We start from the raw sequence: 11,494 nt of genomic DNA, 5'->3' as shown, positions 1-11,494 counted from the left end.
AAATGTTTATTTTAGTCCTCTTTAGAGAGGAAACCGGAAGTTAACCTACGTGTGCAGGTGAGCCTGCTGGACAGGTAATGCCGGACGTACTTCAGCTCAGCGATTACAGCTGTTTATAAAGGAAAAAAAAGACGTTTATGTCGTTTTCTCTGGATAATTTTGGTTCATTTTTTCACCACGTGATATCCAGCTCGTGAGCCAGGTGAGTAAACTGGGCTAAGCGCGAGCAGACCAACTTTAGACAAACAGACGAGTAAGAAAATGCTGTTTCCGGACATATTCAGGGCTTTTGAGGATGATTCATGACTAATAAACAATAAGAACTATATAACAAACCTTTGTAAGGGGGCTTTTAAAGAGCGTATAGGCCTAATATTATCTATAATTGTAGTCCAGCTTATAGAAAAGGACAATGTAAAAACTGTTGTGTCACTATTACTCTCACAAATATGAACTCCTGCTTAGTGTTGTCGGAGTTCTGTGTTTGAGCTACATGGAGTTTTTTAAAGAGCTCATATCCTTCATTTTGTACAAACTTTATTTTCTTTCCTCTGACTTCTATTTACAACATTTGTGTGAGTTTTTATATCAAAAACATAACCTCTCTTTACCTTGTAAAAATAAACAGGCTGTGCCTTTAAAGGGGGACTCCACCATTTTTTCAAAATTCCTGCAGAATTAAACGGTTAAGATGTAAACAGATTGGTTCAGTGTGGTTTGGTGTGAAACGCCCAGTTCTAGAGAAACTTACCAAGACCTACCAAGACCAAGAGATTTTTCACAGTGGTGGTGATGGGGAACCAGACGTCCACCTCTAAAAGCTCCCTCACAGAAAGTTATTACACGATACGGTTATGAATTCACTGCCTGATGTCTGAGACACTGTTTTATGATAGTTTTGTGATAAAAATTTTGTTCTAAAACGTACTTTGATACATTTTTGATTTTCAATTTCCATCCATTTATGGTGGAGGGATACATGCAGGGTGCTGTGAGGCAAAATAGTCCCCAAAGAAAACTTATGATTTCAGAGTTTCCACTATTTTCCCATTATCAACATTCCATATGAAACTCAGAAGACATGTGTAGGTTCACTGGTGGTTTTGGATAGTAAATAAAATGTCTATATTTGTGTTGTAGTCATGGCGACCCCTGGTTCCTATCACCACCACTGTAAAGACATCTGAACCATTTCACACCAAACTGCTCTGAATCTCTTTGATTACATCTCACACACTCAAACCAGTGAAATTGCCCTTTAAGACTTAAATATGTAAATGAGCTCTGTTCTTATTGGCTGCCCTGCATTGCATTTCCTAATTCAATCTGGGTTGCAACACTCCTTATAACTTTAGCATTTATGGGCGGGGCTAAACTGCTGCAGGCTGACACATAAATGTGTATGTAGTTGTGGCATCACAACCATGAGGAACTCAAAAAGGGCCGTTTAGAGGCTTCGTTTCCCTATATGGACCTTATGGATGTTTTAGCAATGTTTATGTGCTACATCAAAGTGTTTTATTTCCAAACTATAGAAGTATGTAGAAAAGTATGTAGAAAGTATCCTCTCTAAAAAAAGAGATTCTTTCACCTGGATGTTGTTTCATACGTTTTTTTTTACTCTGTGGCGTCTATTATTATTACTGCAGTGACGAGCAGCAACCTGCTCTGAGTAACACATGTCCAAAAACTGTTGGAGAGCTGAGTTCCCCTGTAGAGCCGCAGTGGAATGTCTTAGAACATCCAGCATTTATTAGCACAGCGACTATGAGGCTAAACTTGGGTTCTCATTTGAATTCTTTGTTCCACCTTTAATGGTTATGTGCTGGCGATTAAGAATCCATACAGTTAGTTTTATCCTATTCTTCTCTTTGTTTGGGGTCCTAAATAAACTAAAATAAAATGCTAAAGCATTTTAAATGAATCAATCATAATCAATTATAATTATATTAAAAGAAGGATGCACTCATTTTTTGGCCAAAATAAATGTCTCAGGCTATTTTTAAACATAAAAGTTCCCCTAAAAAGTTTGTTGTGTTGTTTTTGTTGTCTGTATTCCTCTACTGTGTAGAGAATCGACTCATTCGGAGTTCAGATATTTGCTCCGTCAGTCATTAGTTCTGCTGTTTTCTCTCTCAGGATGAAATCTGAGGGTGAGTTTGCGAACCGTCCGGACAACACGGCCTTCACGCAGCAGCGTCTCCCCGCCTGGCAGCCCATGCTCTCCGCAGGCATAGTCATCCCACTCTTCACCCTCATTGGCCTGGCCTTCATCGGCATCGGAGTTGCGCTCTTCATCACCTCACAGAACATCAAAGTGCAGGAGGTAACATTTGGAAAATATTAATAATAACAAGCACAATAATAAGATGTATTTATATAAACCCTTTCATGCAGTTATAAGGCAACTGTTTTACAAATTAATGAAATAAGTAGGAAACAAAATGTAATAATAAAAAAACAGATGTGCAAAGGTTTGTGCACCCTGCCAAATGACACATTTTCTTGATTTTTGAAATGAAAAGAGTCACTGCAGCAAATTATATTATTAAAAAACACTTTTTGCTAATTTTAAAGCAAAATTACTTAATATTTATTTTAAGTTTTTCAAATGAATAGTAGTTTTTTGTATCCAGCTAGGAGGAATTTCTACCCACTCTTCCTCAGAGAACACTTGTAGTTCTGCAATGTTCTTGCACACACAGCATGTTTAAGATCTACTCACAGATTTTCAATGATGAGTCAGTGAGGGCCGTTCTAAAAGCTTCATCGTTTCCTGAAGTGGTTTATGGTGGATTTGGAAGTATGTTTTGTCCCATTGAAGAAGCCAGCCTCTCTCCAGCTTCAGTTCCATGACTGACTGGTTTACGTTTGCTTCCAGAATTCGCTAATATTTAGTGGAATCCATTCTTCCGTCTACCTGTGCAGCTGCCAAAGCACAATAGATGAACCCCCATGCTTAACAGTTGGCATGATGTCCCTTTCATCAAATGCTGATCCTTTATTCCTTTGCTTATTGTGGCGAAAGAGCTCCACTTGAATACTTCAGATGCTGACTTGTGTGTTAAGAAGTCATCAGAAGTTTCCTTTGATGTCTTTGTAGGAATCAGTTACCTTCATTTTCAAATCCTCAGCCAGCTGCTTAGAGGAGCTCATGGTTGTTGAGTGTTTGAAGCCATGAAGAGTCTCAAACTTTATTACACTCTGGAGTTTTCATCAGCTGACACTTCCTAACCTGCCTAACTAGCCCTAACGAGTAACTTGAGGCCTAATGAGTTAATTTAGGCCTAATTAGTAAGTTCTGAGACTTAAAAACTTGGATTCTAAACTTTTGCACATGCCACAAATTTAAAATCTTTTCAGTATTTTGCTGCCATGTTTGTCATGTTTACTTCTTTTCAAAAACCAACAAAATATATAAGTTGACCAGAGTGCCAAAACGTTTGCAATCACCTGGAAATGAAGTAGTACAACAGGCAAATTTAAGAGAGGAAAAACAATAACAGTGAAGTTGAATATTAAAATCTTAAAATGAACTGTGTAAATGTGATGTGGGTTGGAGTGATCAGAATAAGTTTACAGGACTGTAAGGAGGTCATGGGTTAAGTTGAAGCTGTGTATGTAGCGCTGTGATGTGCTGAGTGGTGAATCATTAATGTTTATGTGTGTTTTTATGTAGTTGGAATACACAGGCACTGCGACGAGCTCGCCCTGTTTTCAGTGCAGCGCTCTCTCCACGCAGAACTGCACCTGTGAGCTCAGCTTCTACCTATCCGAGCTGTTTGAGGTATCATCCTTCACGCACTCTTGTTTTCTGCCTATACTTTTCTGCACTGCATGTTTTTGGCACGGACGTCTCTCTGTGGGTTATTATTTATCATGTGTATATGGTCACCTGTAAAGTTATTTATTTATGTGTCTGTCTAGTTATTTGTATAGTTATCTGTCTGTGTAGTAGAGCTAAAGGTGAATCATTTTCATATCAAAATCACACTTTGAAAGTGCAATTTTCAGATTGCAAGTGCTGCAATTTTTATTATGTAATAAATCATCAACAATGTTGTCTTAACAAGTTTGTCTGTCTAGCTATGGTGAGTCAAAGTGGAAACCTACGCCATCTGCTGGCTGTGTTTAAAACATTTTCACTATTCATCACTATTCATCACTATTCATTTCTCCATAGAAAGTTTTTTAATAGCCGAAGACTAAAATGAACTCAGAGTTAGAGCTTTTGTGAAAGACCATAAACATAACAGCCATAAGTACAATGTATTAGCCGAATATTTTTCTGATATGTCTAAGTGTGAACTTGGGGCTCAGCGCCGGAGCTGCTTTGTGGGATGTGTGATTAGTGACATCATCAACTCGACGAAGTCTGTAGTCTGTTTTGGGGAAACATTCGTTAAACTGTATTTCTGTCCTTTACTGTCTGTGAAACAGTGATGTATGTCAAATATCACTGAACACGGAGTTCACTTGATGTGTGATGCTACGACAACCTGTAATCACGACTAGTTCACTGTTAACCTACTTTTTGAACACAAACAGGCGCTCTGATCACTTTACTTCAGGGTTTGAGTGTCTGCTGAGTGACAGAATAAATACTCTGTTTTTTTTTTTAGGGTCCGGTCTTCTTTTACTATGGCCTGACCAACTATTACCAGAACTACAGACAGTACGGAGTGTCTAAGGATGACTACCAGCTGTCTGGAGACACCAAATACTTCCTGGTAAGAGCATAATTTAGCATCCCCAAACAGTCCTCTTTAGCCTGGTCTTACGCTCTTTCCTCATTTTTCTGCTAATTCTTCTCTGCCACTGCAGGACCCGCAGTCTTACTGCTCTCCCTATCGAAACAATTCCAACGGCACACCCATCGTTCCCTGTGGATCCATTGCAAATAGCATGTTCAACGGTACCTCCTCCAGCACCAGCACCACACCAGACTCACTAATCAAAGCTTTGTTTAGTAATTAAATTAAAAGAAGTATTCAATAAGCCATTGCTTGTTTGTGTCTACACAAATAAACACATCTAAATTAACCCGCTGGTCACTTTATTAGAAACACCGACCTTTCACTTCCACTAACTGGCCACTTAATTAGAAACACCCACCTTGTGCTTCCAGTAACTGGCCAATTTATTAGAAACAGACACCTTAAGCTTCCACTAATTTTTCACTTTATTAGAAACACCCACCTTGTGCTTCCAGTAACTGGCCAATTTATTAGAAACAGACACCTTAAGCTTCCACTAATTTTTCACTTTATTAGAAACACCCACCTTGTGCTTCCACACACTGTCCACTTTTTAGAAACACTTACCTTGTACTTCCACTAACTGGCCACTTTATTAGAAACCCCCACCTTGTGCTTCCACACACTGTCCATTTTATCAGAAACACTTACCTTGTACTTCCTCTAACTGGCCGCCTTATTAGAAACATTTATCTTTTACTTCCCCTAAATGGCCACTTTATTAGAAACACCCACCTTGTGCTTCCACACACTGGCCACTTTTTCAGAAACACTTACCTTGTGGTTCCATTAACTGGCCACTTTATTGGAACACCCACCTTTTACTTCAACTAACTTGCCACTTTTGTAGCACCACAGTGTTGTTTCTGAGTTTTTAGACTGGTCAGTCTCACTGCTAGGTTGAGAGCGGACGAACAGCCGAGAGGAGCTCTGTGGTCAGAAACCGACCGCGGATAAAGGTCTAGAGAACCGTGGATCAGCAGATGGTGTACAGTGTGACAGAGTGGATGCTCACTGTCCGTTTGCTGTTTTGTGTACAGACACATTCAGGCTGTATCTGCTGGTTAACGGCAGTAGGAAGCAGGTACCGTTTGATGGTAAAGGAATCGCGTGGTGGTCGGATTACAACATCAAATATAGAAATCCTTCTCCAGTCAACGGATCCTTCGCAGCAGCCTTCGATGGTCCGTACCCAAGATTCTGTTGATACACTATTGTGAGAATAGAATGAAAATAGAATGCAATGATGCAAATCAGGTGAACCATATTTTTAAAGGAAAATACTACAATGACAACATATCAAATGTTGAAACTGAGAAATTGTATTGTTTTTTTAAAAATATGTCCATTTTGAATTTGATGCCGACAACACATTCCAAAAAAGTTGGGACGGGGCATGTTCACCACTGTGTTTCATCACTTCTTCTTTTAACAACACGCTGTAAGCATTTGGGAACTGAGGAGAGCAACTGCTGTAGTTTTGAAATGGCAGAATATGTTGCCAAAACATGTATATATTGTTCACCATTAATGGTGCCTTCACAGATGTGCACGTCACCCATGCCATGTGCAGTAATGCACCCCTATACCATCATGAATACTGGCTTTTGAGCACTGCACTGATAACAAGCTGAGTGGTCTTTAGCCCGGAGGACACCGTGTCCATGATTTCCAAAAAGAATTTCAAATTTTGATTTGTCGGACCACAGGACACTTTTCCACTTCGCCTCAGTCCATTGTAAATGAGCTCGGGCCCAGAGAAGGTGGCAGCATTTTTGGATCCTGTTTATGTATGGTTTCTTCTTTGCGTTTTAAAGTTTTAACTTGCATTTGTGGATGCAGCGCCAAACTGTTTTCACAGACGGTGTTTTTCAGAACTTTTTCTGAGCCCATGCAGTGATTTCCACTACAGAATCATGTTTTTAATGCAGTGCTGCCTGAGGGCCCAAAGATCACGGCCAGCAAATACAGGTTTTTGGCCTTGTCCCTTGCATGCGACAATTTCTCCAGATTCTCTGTATCTTTTAATGATGTTATGTACCGTAGATGATGAAAAGCAAAAGTTCTGTGCCGTTTTACGTTGAAAAACGTTATTCTTGAATTGTTGCACTATTTGATCGTGCAGTCTTTCACAGAGTAGTGAACCCCTCCTCATCTTTACTTCTGAAAGACTGAGGCTCACCAAGTGTTTTTTAGCATTACACAGCTTTACCAGCCTTTTGTTGTTCCGTCCCAACTTTTTTGGAATGTGTTGTTGGCAGTCAAAGTCAAAATGGGCAAATATTTTTCAGAAAACAATGCAATTTCTCAGTTTCAACATTTGATTTGTTGTCTTTGTACTATTTTCAATAAAATACAGGGTTTAAATGATTTGCACATCATTGCATTTTATTTTTATTTACATAAAAGCTTTTTGGAAATGGGGTTGTATTTTGTCTAGTTTTGTTTATATTGCCTGTTTCTCATACACAGTCTGTAGTTTCTGCTTCAGTTTGAGCTCCTGCGTTCTGATTCTCAGGGACGGTGAAGCCCTTAAACTGGTGGAAGCCGGCATACGAGCTGGACCCGACTGACCAGGCCAATAATGGCTTCCTGAACCAGGACTTCCTGGTGTGGATGAGGCGTGCAGCGCTGCCTAACTTCAGGAAGCTTTACGGGAGAATAACGGGAGGAGATTACAGTCAGGGGCTCCCAGCTGGAAACTACACCCTCCAGATCAGCTACAGTATCCTTTACACCTGCCTCAGAGTGACACATTAGAGATTCAGTATGATTCACACCTGACTCAGAGCGACAGATTAGTGTGTTTACATGCTCTAAATAATCTGATAACTACAGAAAATCAGTAATCAGATTTCTGCTTTACAACCAGTCACTTCCGCAGAAGATATAAACATACATCATCTAAAAGATGAAGAGTATTTAAATCCTTCATTTGGTAAAGCATGTATTCGGTTTCAGCGTCACTCCAAAAGTGCTGTGCAGATTTCTTAATCAGATTTATAGACCTTAATCTAAACTAAGACATCAGTGTGTGTTAACACGACTGCTTAATTATCAGATAACTGCAGAAATCTGATGATGATCAGATCAGTAAGTGCATGTAAACACACTCTGTGATACAATATATGCTGTGATTCAATTCAATTCAATTCAATATAATACAGTTAAATGCAATATAAGCAGCTACTCAGTTGTTACTATCCTAATCATCAAATATAAAACATCAAAGGCTAATGTAAACCGCTTTTATATCTGAAGGCACATGGCATTCTACATCGTTTTGCTTTATATATTCATTTGCAAATGATAAACACTGCAGGAGTTTACTTTTGTATGCGGTTTTAGTGGAAAACTACGGCCCTCTGTTCCTCTGTTTGCTCTGTTTAAGGTGCAGCTTTATCAGATCCTCACAGACGGGTTCGGCTGGTTGGGTGTGGCTGAGCTTGAGAGAGAGAGAGAGAGAGAGACAGAGAGAGAGAGGGTGCATGTTTTGAATATGTTAAATGTGTCTGTTGAAACAAGTTAAATCAGGCGTTTTAGTCAAAAGTCCAGACCATCTCAGTGTAAAGAAGCTTTTGGTTACTTAGTCTTCAGAGCTTTTTCCGTTTTGTTGTTGTTTTGTTCCTTTTTTCATTTTTGTTGGTGAATGTGGAACGAGATTTACTTAAATTAATCACTGTAAATACTATCATGGAGGCCACTGAGATCTTATCGTGATCGTTTAATGAAAAAGCTGATCATACATTTTATCTGTATAATTCAGATCAGATCTGTCACCCCCTGGTGTCCTAAATGTAGGTTAGCAGTGGACTGGAGGTGATGCACATTACAGATTATGACAATATGCTATGTTTTGACCGTGTTTAGTTAAATTCAGGGCCATTTTTAAACATCTGGGTATTGTTCTGCCAACATTATGATTATTAATAATAATAATAACAATGGCAATAATTACAATAATAATACTTGTAGCAAGCCCTTGTTATTTTTGACACTGTGTCAATTTTCCAAATGATTGTCGTAAAATACAGATGTTTCCCCAGAATAAAATAGTACAAGTACTGTGCACTGATGACATCACTATCTGGGAGTGGTTCAGAGTGGTTTGGTGTAAAATGCTCAGTTCTAGAGAAACGTACCGAGTCAGAATTGTTCACAGTGGTGGTGACAGGAACCAGACGTCCACCTCTAAAAGCTCCCTCACAGAAAGTTATTACATGAAATGGTTATGAATTCACTGCCTGATGTCTGAGACACTGTTTTATGATAGTTTTGAGAACTTAAACTCCATTCATGGTGGAGAGATACGTGCAGGGCACTGTGAGGCAAAATAGTCCCCAAAGAAAACTTATTTCATATTTTCTACTTTTTTCCATCATCAACATTCCATATAAAACTCAGATGACACTTTCACACAATTTTTAAAATTCTCAGTGTCTTCATAGTTAAAGTGGGTTGTATGTTTTCAAGATGACTGTTTTAGCTGTTTTAATGATTTTTTTCAATCTATAATTTTACCAGAAATTTCTCTGTGTAGAAATGAATGGAGATCTAAAATGTTCTGAAAGCAGCCAGCAGGTGGCGCAGTTCTGCACTTTCCCCTCTCCTGTATGGATATGATCTTTGACCCCTCTCTCAGATTACCCCGTGCTGAGTTTTGGGGGCACTAAGAAGGTGGTGTTCAGTAACGTCTCCTGGATGGGGGGGAAGAACCAGTTCCTCGGAATCGCCTACCTGGTGATTGGATCCCTCTGCGTTGTCATGGCGATCGTAATGCTCATCATTTATGCAAAATACAAGTTCCCTGATGACGACGATGCATAGTGGCGATAATGTCACCGTTCTTCAGCTCATAATGTGAAAAGTTCAGGTCTCTTCTTCAAGTGATTTCTCCTAAAGCCATTAAAGCCCCTTAAAGCTCCTACCTGCTCTCTGGCTCACCTGCACAGGTGTGTTCAGAGCCAAACGTACCTCAAACGTTTGTCACTGTTATATCATGTTAACTTTTATTTTGTTCCACCATAGATCAATAGAAATGATCCAGAATTAGTGAATCTCATCACATTAAATTCATCACGTTCGATGTTCTGTTAAAGCAGCAGTAAAGTGTACCCTGCACTTTACACCCTCAGGAAAACACTAGAACTTCATTAAAAGTGGTATTTAGTGATATTTATTCACAAAGTAAGACTGTATCAGCAGCAAAACCTACACTAATATAACATTTTCTGTTACATGCCAACACTGCATCTGATGCAGTGTACTAATTTTAAAATGTAAAACTTTAAAGGGCCTGTATCCTGTATTTTCCCCCAGCCGAGGTCCCTATTACAATGTTTATACTCCCTATTACAATGTTTGTATTCCAAAAACAGTCATAACTCATTTTACATGATCATTTTCCAAGCTCTGTTTATCCCTTACAATGAAACAGGCTATTACTGTTACTGTGCCTTTAATACTGATATATGTAAATGAGCTATGTTCTGATTGGCAGCCCTGTATAGTGCCCCATTTAAAAAGCAGGGATTAAAGGAAATCTAGGACTAAACACTCCTTATAGCTCTGGCGTGGGGCTAAACTGCTGTGGGCCGAATGGGTGGGGCTAAACTGCTGTGGGCCGAATGGGCGGGGCTAAACTGCTGTGGGCTGAATGGGCGGGGCTAAACTGCTGTGGGCTGAATGGGCGGGGCTAAACTGCTGTGAAAAGAATTGGTGGATATATGTAAATACAGCCTGTATTCAAATAAGGCTGTTTTCGCAGCTTATTTTGCTTAAATGGACTGTACACATTACACAGACTTCATCACACTCATTTTAAAATAAAAAGGGGGGCATGTTCAGTTTTCCATGGTACGGGCCCTTTAATGTGTCCCTCTGGTGTTTTGTCAGTGTGTAAACTACAGTTAGTTTTGCTGTCATTCTACTGAATTTTCAACAAATGTTAAAGAAACTCCTGTACAGTAACTCCCAGCCTCCACTGAGTTTTTAATCGGGGTTCAGAGTTACAAATGTTTATTTATTCTAATAATCAAAATAACAATTTCTAATATTATTAGTAGATTTGGGCTGTTATAGTTCAGTAGAATCAGGTAAATACGTTTGGCTCATGTTGCAATTTATTACAGGCTGTTAAAGGAGTTTGTTTACATCTGATTGTTCAGGTTTTTCACATTAGGGCCCGACTGATGTGTCAGTCGGCTAATAATATTGGCTGATATTGATGACCCATGATTTAATTGGTATCAGCAAAAATATAGCCGCTAATTACTGACTTTAACTTTTAATTTGACAGGTAACAGGCTCTGCCCCCTGTGCTGCAATCATTATATTAGTTAAGACTGAGAGTTTGTAAGTTTAAGAAGTCTGAATATTCAGAACTGACTGTGATATCAGCTCAGTTTAACTAAAAGTGAAGAGAATATAAAATACAACACAAATGAAATGTGAAATATTCATTTCTGTTTGGACATTTTAAATCAGTGTCAGTTGGGCCCGAGCTCAAATGCTTCAAAACAGCCTGGTTACTCTGAACTGAGCTCGTTCATGAGGATCTGTTACTTTGTTATTTCTAAAGCCATAATATTTAAAAAGGATATTGAGGTTAAAAATGCATTTGTGTGCAAAATGAATTAGTTTTTAAATCTGGAAGTGTTAGATATGAACCCTCCCCTTAGAAAAAACAGCAAATGAAGCTGATTAGTGCTGAAATAACGTAGTAACTTAAGAAGAAT

At 39.0% G+C, this 11,494-nt stretch overlaps 1 protein-coding gene across 1 annotated transcript; it reads left to right on the top strand.

The window, feature by feature from the left end:
* The first annotated feature begins 111 nt into the window (after positions 1 to 111).
* Positions 112 to 9,730, top strand: tmem30b (transmembrane protein 30B). The gene is made up of 8 exons (XM_036592846.1): positions 112 to 202; positions 2,140 to 2,326; positions 3,680 to 3,787; positions 4,623 to 4,730; positions 4,825 to 4,915; positions 5,798 to 5,941; positions 7,276 to 7,482; positions 9,400 to 9,730. Exons 2-8 carry the CDS (start codon positions 2,141 to 2,143, stop codon positions 9,582 to 9,584), a joined length of 1,029 nt encoding a protein of 342 aa, XP_036448739.1. The 5' UTR covers positions 112 to 202; position 2,140; the 3' UTR covers positions 9,585 to 9,730.
* The last annotated feature ends 1,764 nt before the right edge of the window (positions 9,731 to 11,494 follow it).

Source organism: Colossoma macropomum, unplaced genomic scaffold, assembly GCF_904425465.1.
Source record: "Colossoma macropomum unplaced genomic scaffold, Colossoma_macropomum, whole genome shotgun sequence".
Classification (NCBI taxonomy): Eukaryota; Metazoa; Chordata; class Actinopteri; order Characiformes; family Serrasalmidae; genus Colossoma; species Colossoma macropomum.
Note: the sequence above shows the minus strand (reverse complement) of the source record. Positions and strands in the feature narration are given on the sequence as shown.

Bases quoted from the DNA above. Each gene is read 5' to 3' on its own strand.
- tmem30b (XM_036592846.1), top strand. From the start codon at position 2,141: ATGAAATCTGAGGGTGAGTTTGCGAACCGTCCGGACAACACGGCCTTC. The intron at 2,327-3,679 runs GTAACATTTGGA...GTTTTTATGTAG, and splicing joins AGAACATCAAAGTGCAGGAG to TTGGAATACACAGGCACTGC. The intron at 7,483-9,399 runs GTATCCTTTACA...CCCCTCTCTCAG, and splicing joins CACCCTCCAGATCAGCTACA to ATTACCCCGTGCTGAGTTTT.